This window comes from Pundamilia nyererei, unplaced genomic scaffold, assembly GCF_000239375.1.
Source record: "Pundamilia nyererei isolate P.nyererei 1_Seehausen unplaced genomic scaffold, PunNye1.0 scaffold00030, whole genome shotgun sequence".
Taxonomy (NCBI): domain Eukaryota; kingdom Metazoa; phylum Chordata; class Actinopteri; order Cichliformes; family Cichlidae; genus Pundamilia; species Pundamilia nyererei.
The window spans coordinates 1,770,503-1,788,983 of record NW_005187431.1 but is presented as its reverse complement, the minus strand read 5'-3'; the positions used below and the strand labels follow the sequence as shown (position 1 = coordinate 1,788,983).

The following is an 18,481-nucleotide window of genomic DNA, read 5'->3' as shown; positions in this document are numbered from 1 at the left end:
ATATTCATCCATCTGTGAATTGAATCTGGATAGTTTATGGATGGCACTCGCTACCATCAGCTTAGAACCCTTTGTCTTTTATGTGCAGTCTAACGTGGAGACTCTGCGCCCATAAATAGTAGTAGAAAATAGAATATAGTAATAGAAATAGTAACAGACTGTGAGCTTAAGAGACCTGATTTTCTTAACTTTGGAAAGCCCCAAGCTAGGTGTTTTTCTAAGTTTCCAATCCTTTGTGCCCAGATAGCTGATAGATGCTATCAGGACCATCTAATCCTCAGCAGAAAAAATTTAGTAGTTTTATTTTTTGACTATTAAGAAAGGAGGCAGCCTTTTGCATGTTGCTGATGCTTTGGAATAATAACACTGGATTGCTCGGGGCCTGATTAGCCCCAAGCAATCAGGCTTCCATCTGATGATTTAGGCCAACAACCTTTCATCCATTAATGGGGAGGCTTTCATATTGCATTTGAGTATCCTTCTGTACAGCAGTGTGGCATGCACATATCCAGAGGCCTAGCATAAATACCACTTTGATCTGCCCACAATAGAGGAGCGTCTAGGGGATAATAGTGAGATCACCTCTCCAACCCCCTCTCATCTACTTTCTGGAATATCACTAGCAAGCGTCAATGAGCAAAGCGTTGTACCCAGAGTCAATAGTGGAAAAGGGCAGCGCTGAAAAGAAAGCATTATTGAGTCAATGGTTTGACCATTACTGTGAGATTAGCATTGCTTGGATTGTGCGCTTCAATGCTGACTCTAAGCAAGGGTGTAAGACAGCAGGAAAAGCATTTTCTGTATGCTCCTAAAGAATAGCTAATGCCTTTGTTTTGATTAGCAGTTTGACCCCTGAGATGGACTCGGCTCACTTGTTGTAAGTGAGAGACTAGAGGGGAGCGTTGGCATTCAGACCAGATTCCTTGGCAGCCGCTTCACTCAGCAAGGATCAGCTGTCTGCCAAAACAGATTACACCGGGGATACTGACGCCGTCTCCAGAGAGTGTTTTGACAGCTGACTCCGAAAGGGTGATGTCTCATGGAAACACCAGTGTATCACAGGGAAGAAGAGTTAGTTCATATAAGTTTTAACACTGGCTGAGGTATGAGGACTGCACATGGCTCTAAAGAGCATTCGCAAACAAGAACCATGACCTCCAACCATATGCGCAGCTGTATCTTGACAGATGGGGGATAGATCAGGACCAGTGTCATGGAGAAGAGGCAGGTATCTGTTCACTCAAAGGCTCGGGCAGTTCTTTTGGTGCCTACTACTACTAGGGTAAAAGATAGGCTACACCCTGGACAGGTCACTTCAGAGAGAAAGGATTCAAGCTTCTTGCATGTAAGGAAAAATCTGCATATAACCCAACTGATGCATTGGGGACAACTTGGGGTCCTGTGTCTTGCCAAAAGATACTTTGACATGCAGACTGGACCACCAACCTTTAAGGAGATATAGCCTATTGTATCGCCTCATAAAACATGACTATATCAAAAAGCAATTTATGGCCATATAACACCAAGTGTATACTGCTTTAAAGACTTTTTGCCAATGGACTGACCTACACAACCGTTGTGTATTTTACATTAACTAATCATATCGTTTTACCTCAGTATGATCTAAATTTCTTTAGTTTTAGAATATGAGTTGCAAGCTCTACAAATAAGGATGGATGGGTTGTGTTCACACAAGAACTCAATCCGCTATACATATGAAAGTTCTGATTGCTCAAGTAATCACGCATTTGCTTGAAAGCCAATTGAACAGCAGTGATTTTCATAATCACCGAGTTATTTAAGTCAACTTAAATACAGATGCCAAAGATTTGATGGTATTTGAGTAAATTTTGTATTTTCTATTGCTTGTACACACTGCATTTCAATGTATTACTTGTACAGTGTATGAAATCCTAAATTGCCTTAGGGACAGCAGCTTTCCCAGTTCATGACCCCAAACTCTGAAACAGCCTACTCAAAATAGGAAACAAACTTTACAGACAATTTCAAGAAAATGACCCATTTAGCTTTTGCTGCCACTTTTTAATAATACTAATATAACTGCACAGTCATGCCTGCTGAGTTCAGCCACATTTGCTAATCTGGAAGATACAGACGATATGCATCATTGTCATATTGGCCTTATACTTTAGTTACAGACAATTTTTGTATATGTCTGTGTGGATGTATGTGCTTTTATGCCTGTGAGGCCATTTGAACCGCCGTATATGATACTGGGCTGTACAAATATAACAGAATTAAATTAAATTGTCAGGAGAACAAGAGATTTAGAAAAGGTCTCCATGACAGAGTCACTGATATTCTTTATCTTCTTCTTTTTTCTTTTTTTACCAATAAAGAGGTTATTTGAGACATGTGATTTACATTAAAAAGACACAGATATTTAGTCTGTATACTACATGTGTGAATGCGACCATGTATTGATTTATTTATTTCATTTAAAAAGTTCAGGTGTAATTTCTCCATGTCTTCATGTCTTCACGAGCTGTGAAGGAATGAAGGATGGCTGCTAATTAGAACGTGTAATGTGCAGCGTGCGCGTGATGCATGACACTTTTTGCACACTGGTTTTTTCAAAGATAATCAGATCCGTGCTGAAGTGGAGGGCACGCTTACAAGACGCAGGACGCCTCCTGCGAATCACAGAGCACGGCAGAAATAAAGTTAGATAGGTATAGAGAGAGAGAGAGAGAACGATACGACAAGGAGGTGGACACACCTGTCTGCTGGAATAGCGTGACCTCAGCTACTAATGAATAGAGAGCTCAAACACAGCCAATTAGTTGTGGAGCTTGTTAAAACAGCCACTTTTACACTTGCTGTGTCAGGATAGATTGGCCTTTCATGGCTGCTTTGGGGATATTGATATGGCTGCTGACAAGTGCAATAAAAAGGGAAAATGCTTTGGGGCTAACCAGTCCCACTTCTTTTCTGTGGTACTTTTGTTTCATGCGACAAACGAACTAGGCTCCACTGGTTAAACCGTAAGTAATCTAATGCTTCGGTGCTTCTTTTTTAGTTTTTTTTTTTTTTGCTGTTGTCCTGTTTTGTTTTGCTTGTTGTCTTTGACCAGCTTTTTTGAGAGAGGGTGAGAACAAAGAGGTGAAGGAGGGAGTGGCGATCATGCTTGAGAAAGAGAAATAAACCAGCGAATGAGAGATCAGCAGGATTACAGGGTGTCGCTGTGAGGCACTGCAGAGCTGCAAATCCACAGGAATAGATGGGAAGATGGGAAGCAGCAGGTTGAGCTGATGAAGGATAGGCTGATAAGGAAACAGGAAGAGAAGAGAAGAGAGGTAGAATTATGCAGACTAACATGCAGAAACAGAGTAAGGTGGAGAGGACTTGGCACAGTAAAGGGCGGATGGAGGCAGCGCCGTGGTGAGATGCCTCATGGGAGAATGACACATATCTTATCCCCCAGAGAGTGAAGGAGAGGGGCCAGACAACCCTGCTGATTGACTGGCAGCGTCTCCGCCTGTCTTTCACCATCTTCTCATATTCATCAACACTGGCTTGGCTCCCTGCAATGGAGCCAAGGGCAGAAAGCTAGCAATGCACAATGAGATTCACCCACACGAAGCTTTTGTATGCCAAACTGCACCACTTGAAAAAGAAGCCTTTTAAAACACAACATACCTGGCTCACAGTTCTGCTTCAATAGGCATCTGCGTTCTTCTTGGCAAGACATCTGAGCGCTGCATTAAGCACTTCTGATATAAAACAAACAGCATTAAAGTCACCGTCCCCTCAGTGAAGGGGTTAAAAAGCAACATAGTACATTTTTTATGTCATGGGGAAAAGAAGTAGAAAAAATGTTGCTGGTGCAGTCAGGGGGAAAAAAAGAAGGTTTTCCTTGTTTCAGTTGCTGCTCACTGAGGTAGCTGAGTCACAGAGGAGATAAACATGCTGCCCCCCACCCACCCCACATCTTGCTGTGTCCCAAATGTAAATATGTGGTTATTAATTACTGCATGGCCTCTGCTGCTGGATTCAAACATCCTGGATACAGTGGCAGAATGACTCACCAGATTGCCGCTGTCCAAGGTGCTGCCAGAGAGAATACATCACGCTTCTCAACACTGCAGCCCAAAACTGGCAGATGAGAGGTTGGTGTGATGGCATTGCACTCTCGTGGTCGTTTCACATATTACTGTGTCAATCATATAGGTCTACATCACCATCTGGTGGCCAAAGAACAGAATGCATTTACATTCTTTAACTTTTAGCCGTTCTGTACATTACAGATAAACAAAAGAAGAGGTGGTGTGTGTATGTGTGCCTTGTGATAATGCGTTTAAGAAGACTTTGTTGATAAACACCTGAAGGAATGGATATCAGAGAGGTAGATTTATGCATATGCAGTTTTAGGCAAAGTCAAATCTGCTGAGGACCAAAATTGTACCTTACTTTATTTATTTATATAGGACTCTTCACACAGTAAGAACTGCAAAGTGCTTCACAATAATATAAAACAGATATACATAAAACAGCACAATCGAACACACAGCACAAATGAGTCTTAAGCTGCTGTTTAAAAGAATAAATGCAATCAAGATAACGTAATGATGGCGGCAAGGCATCCCACCGCTCTACAAGATCTATCTGCTCTGGTCTTAAAATGTGTTCGAGGGACTACCAACAGCCTTCGATTAGATGATCTCAGGCTGCGAGAGGGAGCATGTCTGCTTGTACTGTATACTGGGTAGTACTGGGTGAGACCCCCTTTTGCTTTCAGAAGTGCCTTAATTCTATTTTGGCGTGGATTCAGCAAGGAGATGGAAATAATCCTCAGAGATTGGTCCATTTTGTGAGGATAGCATCACACAGTCACTGCACATTACAGAGGTGCTCTAATAGATTGAGATCTGGTGACTGTGGAGACTGTGGAGGAGGAGATTTGAGTACACTAAATCCATTTTATGCTCAGGAAACCAGTTTGAGATGGTTGCACTTTGATCACAAAGGGGATGCACATGGTTAGCCGCAATACTCAGGCAGGCTGTGGTGTATAAATGCACAAAGTCAGCATGGACCTCCACGTGTATGAAGAAAATATCCCACACACCACTACTCAGCAGCAGCCTGAACCATAGAAACAAGGTGGGGTGGATCTATGCTTTCTTGTTTTTTTACACCAGATTCAGACCCTACCATCTGTAGCTTCAGTTCTTAGCTGCCAGGTGTGGTACTTGGTGTGGTCTTCTGCCATAGAGGTGCTCTTCTGCATACGACTTGAATTTGAAAGCACATTGTCATCTTTGTAACTCAAATTATGATGGGTTATTTATTTTACTGTTGCCTTACAATCAGCTGGAAGCCATCTAGCCATTCTCCTCTGACTTCTGTCATCAACAAGATGATTTATCCCAGAAAACTGCTGCTCACTGGATATTTTCTCTTTTTCAGCTGTTTCTCTGTAAACCCAAGAGACGGCTCTGTGGGAAAATCCCAGAAGATCAGCAGTTTCTGAAATATTCAGACCAGCACATCTGGCACCAACAACTACGTCGCATTTAAAAGTCACTTAAATCACCTTTCTTCTCCACTCTGATTCTCACTTTGAATTTCAGCAGGTCGTATTGTCTATGTCTACGTGCTCAAGTGCACTGAGCTGCTGCCGTGCGATTGGCTAATTAGATATTTGAGCAAGCAGCACTACCTAACAAAGTGATGGGTGAGTGTGTGTGGTCACAGCCACAAGCAGTGTATTATAATATGGTGACATCATGAGTCCCATAAACACAGTCCCTGTTTGTTTTGAATGCTATTGTTTCATATTTTGATCCGCCAGATGTTTATATTGTTATTTGTAATTGTTGGCTTGGCCTAAAGTCCTCAAATATGTAAATATAGAGTTTCCGATAATTAAAAAAAAATGTAACATATGAACTTCCCTTTGGCTGCCAAAGCCTCAAATACAGGTTCAAACCTGATTGTAAGCCTTGAAGGCAAAATCAGTACTCCATTATCATAGTCATTATCTGCGATGGCACATTAGTCATCTTTGTATTCCTGTTCTTTCATCCTTCAAAAAACACATTTCAAAGTGACAAACATCCATTTTGCAAACTGCCGAGTGAAAATGCATGACTTTTTTTTTTTTTTTTGAGTGTGCATAGTCTTAAAAGATGCTAAATCCCACTTTGAAAATTAAATGGTTTCGCTCTGAAGCACCAGAGAATGATATGCAGCCGAGTAGCCTGTGGGGAGTTACTGCGCGGAAACACACGTTCTGCATTCGACAGAGACAATTGATCAAAACAGACTAATTAATGTATGTGTTTTACATATATTCATTTCCGTATCAAATATTAATGAAAATAAACGTATTTGTTTTACAAATGAGCACAAGGCTATCAAATATTTCAGACACACTTCATTAAAGATACAGAGCCGAGAGCGAACATGCATTTTTAAAGGGCCGCGATTCACAATGGCGTACTCTCCAGAGCTGCCTGCTCAGTAGTGTGGCCTAGATTGGGCAGAGTGCTCCGAGACATCAAGGTCTTCTCACGGAAGGACCTAAGCCTTTTGGCATTTTTCTCTTGCACTTTTTGAAGCTATCATAAAAGTAGTGACTGGGCTTTTGATGTCCAGTTTAAAGCAATTCAATTCAGCTTCCATCAATGAGTTCGCTATAGGCTACTTTCTTCTACACGCGAGCATAATGTGGACCGTGAAGCAACAGTTGCTTCTTTATTAGATTCACTTTGGTCAAATTAATTGCAACAGCCCTGCCTTTCGCCGAGGTTAGAATATTCTCCTTACAGTCCACTTACAAACTTCACGAAGGAACAGAAATGTTTGAAATATGGCAGCCAAGTATGAAATGAGTGAATAAAGTAAACTCATACAGACAAGGCTGTTAGAGTTCCAACTCTTTCCCATTGCTGTTTCATACAACAAGAAACAGATAACAACAACAATAACAAAAAAGAAAATATGGAGGCAATGGCAGATGATGTAGAAAAAACAGATGAATGTGCTTTATGCTTAACATAGACCTTAAAGTGAGGGCCGTAACAACCCTCAGTCCAGATGTTGGCGCTCACACAAGCCCATTTGGCCAGCACATGATAAACAGAAGCAAACACAAGCAGAAATACAGATTTTTTTTTTAATAAACCAAGACCAGACAACAGAAAGCTGCAAAGTTTTGTTTATTTAAATTTTCCCGAAAGACACGTCATTCATGCTGCAAGACATAAAACACCAAATGGACTCCTTACTCTGCTTTAAAAGCCCTTTAAACAGTGCTTTAAGAGCAATGCCCAAGGGCACTTTGGCATGCACATTAGAGCAGCCAGGAATTGAACCTCCAACCCTACGTCGGTTGGAGGTTAAACCCCGAAAGAAGTAGGGTGCCCTACTTTGTTCGGGGTTTTCTGTGGTGGCTTTCAGACTATGTGTGTATGGGTTGGGGTCAACTGCCAATTCTAATGTGAGTGCGAATGATTGTCTTTCTGTGTTAGTCCTACAATAGATTGGCGATCTATGACAGCCCTGCAAAAGCTATAGCAGGGAGTAGTAGTACAGTATTGTAGTTCAAAGAGGGAATTCACCTCTTCTGGTTCTATTTTCAGGCTTTGGACAGGCCAGGCTGTCATGGAGGACTTTGATCAATAGCAGCTTTTTTGTTTGTTTTTTAACCCGATCAGGTATGAGGTAGTATAAAACGCACAAGAAGAAAAATAATCCATACACGGACTAAAACAGGGTGATGGAATGGGTTAGGCTGTGAGACTGGGGTTTTAATCCCTCCCCTCAGTGTTTCAAGGATCTCATAGGCACATGTAACATGCCCGATCTCCTTTGGTGGAAAAGGGATGCAGTAGAACAAAGAGGGGGGCAGGGGCTTTCTATTTTCAAATTCTGGTCTACTGCTTTAGCGTAACCAGTTCACATTTCCCCTGAATCATACAACAAGCAGAGAAATGTACATACCTGCTGGCGTTTTTTGTTTTTTTTTTTTTAAAAAGGGAAAAAATATTCCAAGTTGGAGAAATAATAAAATGAGGGGTTGGCATAGGTGTTTTCCAACATCCTGCAGGGTTCATCAAAGTCATGCTGTTACAAAGTAGTTGAAGGTAACAATCAACAAATTACATAAAACCAAGCAGCTAAATGAAATGCAATCGCTGCTGATTAATTACTATAACACCCGTTTTGTTTTAGCCTTTCTTTTTGCTCCTGAGCCATTTTCAAATGCGTGTGAAAATCAAGAGTGATTTTAATTTTAAGTCTCACATTTACCCAAACTAAATAGTTTAATCAATCAATCGTAATCAGATTTACATAAAAACGTAACTCATTTGTTTGCCTCACAGCAGCTCGATCTTTGCCTCAGATCCAGAGGCACTGTGGGGTTTGGTATCTCTACGTGGCCACCTGTCAGCTTGATGCTTTTTAAAGCTTTCAGCACTCCATGTTATCCATAGCAACAAACACTGCGACGTCATTCGGTACTTCGTGTCAAAAGAGTGTGAAAGGGTGAGGTGTTTTTGAGCAGTGAAGTGAGGCTGGCGTTTTGTATCAATTACCCTCATACAGAGTGCACTTTGAGAAAATAACATCTGATCTAAACTTACCCAGATTTCAAAGAACAAGGCAAGTGGGTGTCGCTCGAAGTATCATCATCTTCTTCATTGGTGGATCTTTGGCTGTCTGATAATCAGAATGTTGATATCAGGCCTCTGGGTGGCCCATGCCAACTGTCCTCAGATTGTCTTTGTGGCTGTTTGAGCACAAAGCATTTGGAGCTTTATTGCACATTCTCACTGGTCCACTCCAGTTTCTGATCAGCCTGTGAAACTAACCTTTAGGGTATTTTAAGACAAGTGGCCCCAAATTGTGATGATGGTGTGATGATGTCAGACTCAGACGAAACTACATGAGTGTTTCTGGTGCTGAGGAAGAAGCACAGGGCAACAGGATTGTGCCTTTATACCCAGCAATGACGACATTCTGAGTCATTTATCAAGTGGTTGCAACCTTTTTCCTTGTGTGTAACAATCAGCCTCTTGCACGACATTTTCCTGTGCTCTTATCATAGATTTGGAAGTAAATGACGTCCATATTATTCAAAGCAAGCTATGCACGGAACAAGGAACTGGCAATACAGTCTAATTATCTTGCTGTAGGGCAGTCGCAATAACTGACATACTCCATTGATGTCAGTGTCAGCAGAACATCAATGTCAGATCACTTCATTATTCCAATTTCCTCACAGAGTACTCTTAATAAGTGTTTAAATATAAACAGAATCATGTTTGCAGAGAGAACTATTATGTATGTGGTGAGGAAAAACACATTATCTAGGAAATGATTATATAACATTAGCAAGTAAACCAGCTTCAGTGACTTATCATGGTGACAGATGAGTTTCCTCTTGCTAACTATCTTGGGTAACGTGCGATGTAGAGGAGATGGCGTGTGAAAAAGTTGTTAATAACTTCTTTAATACAGTAACAAGGAACGCTTTCAGGATGATGGAGAGGGGGAAGCAGCTCTGACCATGTCTGGTCTAATAAAACAGGCAAGTTGAGCAGGTGCAGGCTCAGCAACTTTTTCGTATTAGCACCGATTAGAATGTCTGAATTCAGCTGCTTTGCCAACACTAGATATTCATTTTTCATTCATATTTTTAAACCTCCCTGAAGATAGCTGTTGACAGTTAACCATGTCACACATTGCTCAAGCCTTTTAAATTCAGCTGATTTTTGTTTTATTTTTTTTCACACGCCATCCCCTCTATAGAGAGAGAGAGATGTGTGCTTATTATTATATATTTTTATTATTATTATTTTTAATCAAGATGTAGGTGTGCTTTTGAGCTTATGGATAACCACTACAAACATGTGACTTAGCGAAAATGATGATGGACAGTAAGTATGATATTAAGGATTCAAAATGAGCTCAAGCTTCAGCGTGTAATAGTTCTATGAATCCATTTAACACTGACGGGGAACATTTTTCTCCAGAATAATCGTTTTTACTTTTGTCTTTTGCTTAGTTTTCCAGTAATACAGTTTTATGTGTACTGAGGTGTTTTCATTGTGTTTAGTGCTCTTTCTTCTAAGGAATGGAAACTTCCAGCACTCGCCGTTTTTAGGTAATAGTAAAGGATTTTTGGCAACATGCCCATGTAGAGTGCAGACAGGCACAAGTCTGTTTTAAGTCGTGTTTTAATCTCCAATTTGTGTTGTTGCAAAAGTAAAAAGGAGGAAGAGACGCATTGCAACTACCAATGAACTGTCATCGCTCTCAGCGTGAGTGGAACGACTTCACTGCTCACGCTGTGACACCGTTTCAGCAGCAGAGGGGGCACTTTCAATTGTTTGAGGTATTGGCAGGAGTCGTGATTACCACTTGAGATTGTGAGTCATCGCTCGGTACCTCGGTGTCCTGTGCTTTCCACGTGGTGCTGACTCACTCTCAGATGGGGAAAGGACACGGAGGAGTTCCTTTGACAGACATGTCTAATGAGAACATACTGTCTCGGAAGCACTGATTGCGTTGATCACTAAGTGCAAGGTGAGAGCCGGCGTTGTTCAGTTTAAAAAACAAAAACAAAGGGGGCGGGGACGACAAAGATGACATTTTGTTTTCAACATCTGAATTTTCCAAATAAAATGTAATTTTTTACCACATGACTAAACCAATACCCACATATGAAAAAATATGGAGAATGTGTGGGTAGGCAAAGTGTGTATCAAAGCCATTCTAAAAGCAAGTCTCACCTCAGCACCTATGTTTGTAACACCTCTGGGCACTTGTCATTTTAAGTGAAAACATAAAAATACATGTACAGAATCACCAATCAGATCAGAGAAAAGACAAAGAAAAAAAGATTTTAAAAAGCTTTCCGCAGCCCTGGGAGAACTTCCACCACTTCTACTGTTACAGAATTGTTCCATGGATTTCAATTCAGGATCCTTGGAATGTGATGTGTCTCATATATGCCTCTGGAAGTACTGACTCATCCTGGATGGCACTGTCTGACATTACATTTCAAACCCACTGACTGTTATGTGTTGGTTTTAAATGCACACCATCTTCATACCAGAACTTTTAACAATGATTGGCACAGGAAGTAGGAAGTTTTGGTTTAGATATCCTGTGATATCCAAGTGTGTCATACTTTAGCATAATGAAGCAGGTATTTCACAAAGCATGGGTAAGGAATCAAGTATGGGTAAAGAGGGATCGGGGGTTTGTCGGGACTGCAGCTGGACCCTTCCCCTGATATCAGCCAGATACACAGGAAGACCAGAAACACTGCAGCCTTGCAAACCCAACAAGACAACCGCACAATCCAACAGGATGTACAACCCCTCCCCCTGAACTTTATTCTAAGCCGTCAAACACAAGGCCTGGGGGCCAGAACTGGTCCTGCTAAGTCTCTAATTCAGCCACTGAATTGTTTTGCAAAACCTTTTCCCTCATACATTTTCCAGCTTTTCCTACTTCTAAAGAACAAAGTAATTTACTAATAAAGAAATTAAGGTTTCTTTTTAAATGCATATTATATAAAGATATCTCAGGGATTGTGTAGGTGAAACATCTTTACACTGACTTCCCATTTAAGCTCAAAGTACGTTGCATGTGGCCCAGGAAATGAAATTAGGCTTCACTGCTCCAAACAAAGGAAACCATGCATTCCCATGGTTTCCTTTTAGATGGATCTCTTACAAGCTCCTCTGGTTGAAGTGAACTTTTAGGACAGCGGCATTTAGGCAGGGACTTCTTATCTGCCACAAGCACCATACGAAACACCCATTTCACTACACATCACACCCGTGCCCACTCAGACTGTGAGACTGTGACAACCTCGGGGGGGTGGGGGTGGGGAAGGAGACAAGTTTGCTTTTTATTTGAATTTATTTATCTTTAAAGAACCAATATGAATTGGGGATGTTTTCAAAATGGGTACAATGATAAAAAACTGACCACTTTCATTCTTCTCCAGCTTGACTTTCAGATTGAATCTTAGGCTCTGTGTAAGAGTTTAAATACGCATACCTGTAAAAAGTCCTATTGTAGCCCCAGAAGGGAGAGAGAATGAAATTACAAGTACCTGTTGTAGTTACATTTGTTTTTTGTTGTATTTTTTTTTGTTTTGTTTTTTATTTTTTAAAACGGCCTGGATGATAATCTGAAGTTCGTGTGTATGTGTGCGTAGGACACTCAGCAGGGTTTGGCGGACATATCTGAGGTGGACTGATTATTGCACTCCAACAAGATTTAAAGAAAAAGAAAAAAAAAAAGAGAGAGAAGAAGAAGAAAAAAGACATGGCTCTCAAACAGATAAAACTAAAACTATTGGATGACAAAGTGTCCTTGCCCCTGCCAAACTCTTAACTGCCACACATATCTTGTGAATAAATATTACAGACATATTCAAACTCAGTGACCCCCTAAACTGAAAGTGACATTAAAGCAAGTGAAGGGTAAGAAGAAAAAAACATTACTGCATTTTTCAGGTGAACCTTTGAGTTTTGTGCAAAAAAGACACAGTCACAATGTGTGTTTTAAAAAAGAAAAAAAAAAAGAAAAAAGTATGTCGTTCTGGCCCAATTATAAAATATCAATAGTGGAAATCAAAATGAGAATATATAATTTCATCACCACATTTGTGTAAAAATAAACATTCACAAAAAATGGAAACTGTTATCCCATGATTAAAACTGGAACAAAAAAAAAAAACAAACAAAAAAAAAAAGTAAAATAAAAACCCCATAAGAGACAGGATGGACTCAAGTTGAAAAATTCTGGCCCGTGGTTGAACAGTATAAACTGGGTGGCGGGCCTATCTGTGTGCTTTAACCTTCCATTCATTGGTTCGGCTGGTGGATCCCCAGATCTGGACTCATTCATTTGATCACTCGCTTCCTTCTCAATTAACCATGACTCAGTGTTAACAAATCATCACAATAATTACTGATAGCACTCTCCGTGTTTTGTTTTGTTTTTTCTTTTTAAATCTCTCCCGTTATCGGAAGATTCCCCACTAGATGTGCACAAGAAAGACGCACTGACAGGCAGCCTACTGAACGCAGCAGATGCTATCCTTGCACCGCAGACGCATTTTGGGTCTGTATTTCTCGAGGTAAAGAAGCTGTTTGGAGTTGAAGGCTCCACGTCTCTTCCTGTGAAAACAAGAAAAGAAGGAGAGGCTCTTTAAATAACGTGACTACAAAGAATGCAGCACATTAAAACATGACGGTGATTACAGGAGTTATAAAAGATTGACAAGCATTTTCAAGCGAGTCAGAACTAGTACTTCTGAATTCCTAGAAATCCATCTTCTACTTTGGTGTAAGGGCTTAAAATGGGAATTTCTCAGTGACTCAAGTGTACTGTCATTGGTCTAGATGGGATCACATGATGTTTTGGTGCAGCACACTGCAACTGGCATATTTAAAGCAAACAACACACCTATGTAAACAGCATACATTAAAGAAGGACTGTCATTTACACAGCTAATGTCAAATAGCTCTTCAAAAAAAAAAAAAAAAAGGATAAAACAAAACATGCTAGCATTTCCTTTCAACTGCTTGGGCCATCCAAACACAAAAAAGGAATTAAGATTAAGCAGGATTACAGGAAAAACCACCAAGTGAATCGTTATAGTTACTGGATGCCATCTTTGGGCACAGAGCGGCACATGCTGGTAATGTGGGTGAAAGGCACATATTAATCAGGCATTTCAGTCCACCTCACTTGCCAGGTTATCTAAATTAAAACAGCATAAAAATAGGTCCCTTTTAACTCTGATTATCATGAGTCCATAGCTCTGTTCACAGCATCCTTCAACTTTTTGTTGATAGCCCAAATGTTGCTATGCTGTCAACCAACTCACTAATACAGTGCATTAGCTTTCCAACCAGGGAAGGAAAAACAAAAAAGTTCTGACTTAAATGCATTTAATCATTTCTTATGTTTTATGGAGGTCTGAGTTTTCAGTATCAGCACACCTTGTGTCTGATTTACACTGCAAGTCTCTTAAAAAGGCAATAATCTTTGATAAGACTTGGCCTCCTTTTATGGTTCTAGTACAAAAGCAAAGAGTACACTTACTGTCTTATGAACTGCACAGCATCCTCATACTTCATCCCACACTCAATGAGGGCTAAGGCCACCAAGACTGGAGCTCTGTGAGGTGAAGAAATCCAGTGGACCACCAGTTCAAGCAGACAGAGCATCCAAGGAAGAAAGAAGGAGAAGAGAAGATTAAATGCCAAGAGTCACATGGTTCCACAGTAATACGGCGGTGAAGGAATGAGAAAGGGGCGTTTAAACCTGAAAAAGAGGCCTGGGAACTCAACAGGGGTGCACAAGTTCACTGTTGCCCTGCTGGGGCACTGTGCTCACACCCTGAGCCTCAAACACAAAACTAACTGATGAGTTACAGTAAAAGGCTTCTCCTTTCTCACAACAGGAGATGGGGTGAGAAAAGACAAACATAAACACTTTCCAGACCACTCGGCAGGTTAGAGCTCAGTGCTGACAGCAGTTGTTTTAGTGGCTTTTTTCTCACATACAATTCAAGACAGACAGAATGTGAGAATGTTGTGTGGACTCTGTTAAAAGGCGGCACATAACTGCTGCCTCCTACACTGAAGGCTTAAGTGTTAGCCTGTTTAAAGCAGATCACACTGCAAGGCAGAAAACTCATATGACTGCAGTAAACAAAGTACAGGAAAGAAGGAGAGGAGACGCAGTCAGAAAATGCCAGTCTAACCAATATTGGGAATTAGAAAGTCTCTGGAATGCCACAGCAATGCAAAACGCTAGAAGCCATTGAGAGCAGATTGGCTAACTCTGCACTTGTGGTCAGGAAAGACATTTTCACACAAACACCCCCCATGTCATGTGCTTATGCCTTATTTGTTTTCACACTTTGTGTTGTTATTCAGCATAACTTGTTTGCAATTCACTGTCACACTGGTTTCTGACTAAGAAGTGTGCATATTTTCATCTCCGGAAGATCATAACTAGATAGAATGTATTCGAAAGCTAGCGCTCCCCCCCCCCGCCGAACCAATGCCCGGCTGTTGTAACTAATGATAGTGCTCAGTAAAAAGACAATCAGCTGCTTAAATGATCTCTAACAGGAGGAGAAAAAGGAGACAATCATTTGAGTTACTAAATGAATCACTAATGAGTATTGAGGATTCAATTCTGGAGGTGGGGGTGAGAGGCAAGACCAGCCAATGCTGTGTGATCAATAGTGAAGAAACAACAAGTGAATGCTTTCTCTGACCACATCTCTCTGGAGCTACTGTTAATACCGCAGCAATAAAATGGTCCCTGGTCACACTAACCAGATTACTAACAGGGCGGGAAAAAACAAAAGGATGAGATACTGGGTCAAATGGGCTGCGTTACACAAGGGACAGGCTGTGTTGCTGCCTTGGAAATGGCACGTCTAACTTTGAGAACAGATGTCTCAGTTATCTCTGCCGCCACTTTGATATGGACCCAAATAACCACCTTCTAACCCTCTAACTTAAAACATACCACTACATTTCTCATTTATTGCACGCGGGACTGTTATTTGGGCACGTAAGAAAAAAGGGTTTTGGTGAAAAGGAGGCCAACTGTACACCATACATACCGTCCGAGGCCTGCCACACAGTGTACGGCAATGCAGCAGCCGGGTTGCTCTCGAAATTTGGTGTTGAGCAACTTGAGCCAGTTATCCACGATCTGGGTGGGAGGAGGGGCACCATCATCAAAAGGCCAGTCCTAAAGCAGAAAACATCAATCGTCATCAAATAACTTAGTTGAACCGCACAAACATCCAGTAAGAGACTGCCGCGAAAATGTATGTCAACACTTACCAAGACCTGTATCCCCTCTTTCTCTACTGGAGCCTTATCATAGGTGGCATCACAAACTCTAACCAGAGTGTTCACCTCAAATTTTTTCAGTTCCTGGCAGAAAACGTGAAAGGGTGCATTTGAGACAGAGCCCTGGGAATCTGATAATCAGCAATAACACAAACGTAAGCATACCTCGGTGAACTTGTTAAGTGTGGCGTTGGTGGGGTTGTGGGTGATGAGGAACCTCATGCGCTCGTAGACAATCTCAACTGCAGCGGGGCGGTTCATGTTGGCGAGACGGCTTTAAAAAAAACAATTACAATACAAAACTCTTACAAAACAAAAGCGACTTTTGGCTCAGAAGTCAGCAAAAAAAAAAGAAAGAAAAGAAAACCCTCAAAAAAAAATTGCTAGGAAACGTATGTTTTCATGTAGGGTAGAATAAATAAAAATGACAACACGTGGAGGGGGGTCGCTCAGGAGGACAACAGGTATTCACTATGGGATGATGTACACAGAATGATAACACAAAAGAAAAGGAAAAAAACAAACAAACAAACTAGTCCACAGTACTTTGGGATTTAAAAAAAAAATATACAAAAAATACAAAACCAAAAAAAGTTAATAACAAAAAATAATAACACAGAAGAAGATGAGGAGACTATCCAGGAGTCATCCAATCAGTTTACCCCATTCAGGAGAGCTGTTTGTGATTGGCTGTTCAAGAAGAAAGTAGAAAGCAAAGGTTTTTCGTATCGGTTGGGACAGGGCAGAGCAATCAGGCCAAGGGCTACGCAATATCCCAGAGGGCCTTTGGGAAAAGTCAGCAGTTCCTAGTGCGCTGGCAGTCAGGGGGGTTTCTGGGTAGCGTAGTCCCTCGGGGGGCAGCCGGTTCACTTCTCCACAGAGGTGAGGTGCTGTGCCTGGCAGAACTCTCCGCTCACACACGCCATATAGGTACGGCTCAAGTCAACACAGAAACCCTGTGAAGAGAACACAGAAAGGGAGACTTAAATGTAACGAGATCGCACACAAACAGCACCCATTTATTTCAAACAGATAACCAGTGTCTGCACAAGCAGGAGGCCACCGATTCAGGTCGTTACAGAATATGATACTTGTTAAATTTGCACATCTGCAGCTGATTAATGGTAATAACCACAATACATTTTGCATATCATGATTATATTTGACTATTAGTCTGGAGATTAAATATACCACATATGTTGACTTTTGAGCACTGGGTGGACAACAGTACAGATTAAAGGAGCCTTTAATAAAGCAGATATAAATCTGGAATTTCAGTTTATACAAGATTATTTTTCCTCCCCATCAAAAAGGCTTTCTATAATAACTAGGGATATATGACTACATTAAACAAGTGATTTTAATTAACAACAAACTAAAAAGGTCAAAGTTAAACATCTTCAAACATTGTTGAATGTTTTACGGAAACCACCAAAACTGCTGATCACATTCTTCAGTGCCTCCAACAGCATTTTAAAAGCTGCTGAAATGTGTGGCACTTTGCAGCCTTGCACAACACTGTTCACACGCACAATGTCAGATTAGTTCACCAAGTGTGGTTAAGTGAACTGTGCTAGCATCAGCATGCCTCTTTCCTTGCAGGTTAGCTGTCACACACTTCTGCTGAAGTTAGGCTATGCCAGATTAAACTACATACAACAATTTAGATCAAAATAACATGCCAGTGTACTAGTTTATGGGTCTGTTCTTCCACATTACTCATTTACAAATCCCAATAGCAGAGTCACAGGTGGCAGGTGACTACCCAGCATCCCAGACTCATACATACAAACCATTAGTTAATCCAACAAGTATTTCTGAATCTAACCAACAACACCTCCACCATTACTGAAGTGTCTAGCCAACAAGCTCACTTCCCTAGTAATTAAAGGCATACATTTCAGTCTTGATTAACTGAAACATGATCTGCGGTCTGCTTGTAGTTGTTGTCAGTGTTTTCACTTCTCAAATATCAGCTTCTGGAATTTGCAACATAAAGGTTGTTCCATGCTGTAGAGGTTTACACATTCACAGAAGCAAAAGATCCTATTTTTGATTCCAGGGGTGGACAAATCCCCTGGGGCTGCATCAGGAAGGTCACCTGGTGCTAAAAACTCAAACATGTGGAGCTACTTGCTGGGACGACCCCCTGTGAATAACAAAGCAGCTAAAGGTAGCTTTAAAAGAACTAAAGCACAACGACAGTGTATAGACACTCAAAAATCCCCATCATGACTGTTTCTACCTTCCAGCCAGTTAATCCTGCAGTGAAATGAACGCACCTTTGGATTACATCACTGTCAATTCACCACCCGTCACCAAAATGGAAAACTAATAATATTCACAGCATGGAGTGCAGACACTTCATAACAGTGTCTTTCAGAACAGGTAATGTCTGGCCTGTAACTGGCCACGGAGCAGCTGAACTGTGCCAAGTCCTTGACAGTCTAAATCCAGCCGCCACAAACTGGCTGGAACCGTCTCAGAGCAATATGGGAGAGAGGTGGGGAGGTAGCATTTAAAAACAAAACAAAAACGGCAAGAGCTGACTATCTCTACACCTACCACACACCAGAGAGTGAGTGTGTGTGTGTGTGTGTGTG

At 41.1% G+C, this 18,481-nt stretch overlaps 1 protein-coding gene across 3 annotated transcripts in view; it reads right to left on the bottom strand.

Moving 5' to 3' along the window:
* Positions 1-11,885: 11,885 nt before the first annotated feature.
* Positions 11,886-18,481, bottom strand: part of ptp4a2b (protein tyrosine phosphatase 4A2b) — a 21,920-nt gene continuing 15,324 nt past the window's right edge. For all 3 annotated transcript variants that reach the window (XM_005728835.1, XM_005728837.2, XM_005728836.1), the window contains exons 2-7: positions 16,541-16,834; positions 16,044-16,152; positions 15,870-15,962; positions 15,644-15,774; positions 14,104-14,178; positions 11,886-13,172 (exon numbers count right to left, since the gene is read on the bottom strand). In XM_005728835.1, coding sequence (XP_005728892.1) covers positions 13,070-13,172; positions 14,104-14,178; positions 15,644-15,774; positions 15,870-15,962; positions 16,044-16,152; positions 16,541-16,545 — 516 coding nt within the window. In that variant the 5' untranslated portion in view covers positions 16,546-16,834 and the 3' untranslated portion in view covers positions 11,886-13,069. The remainder of the gene's footprint in view (positions 13,173-14,103; positions 14,179-15,643; positions 15,775-15,869; positions 15,963-16,043; positions 16,153-16,540; positions 16,835-18,481) is intronic.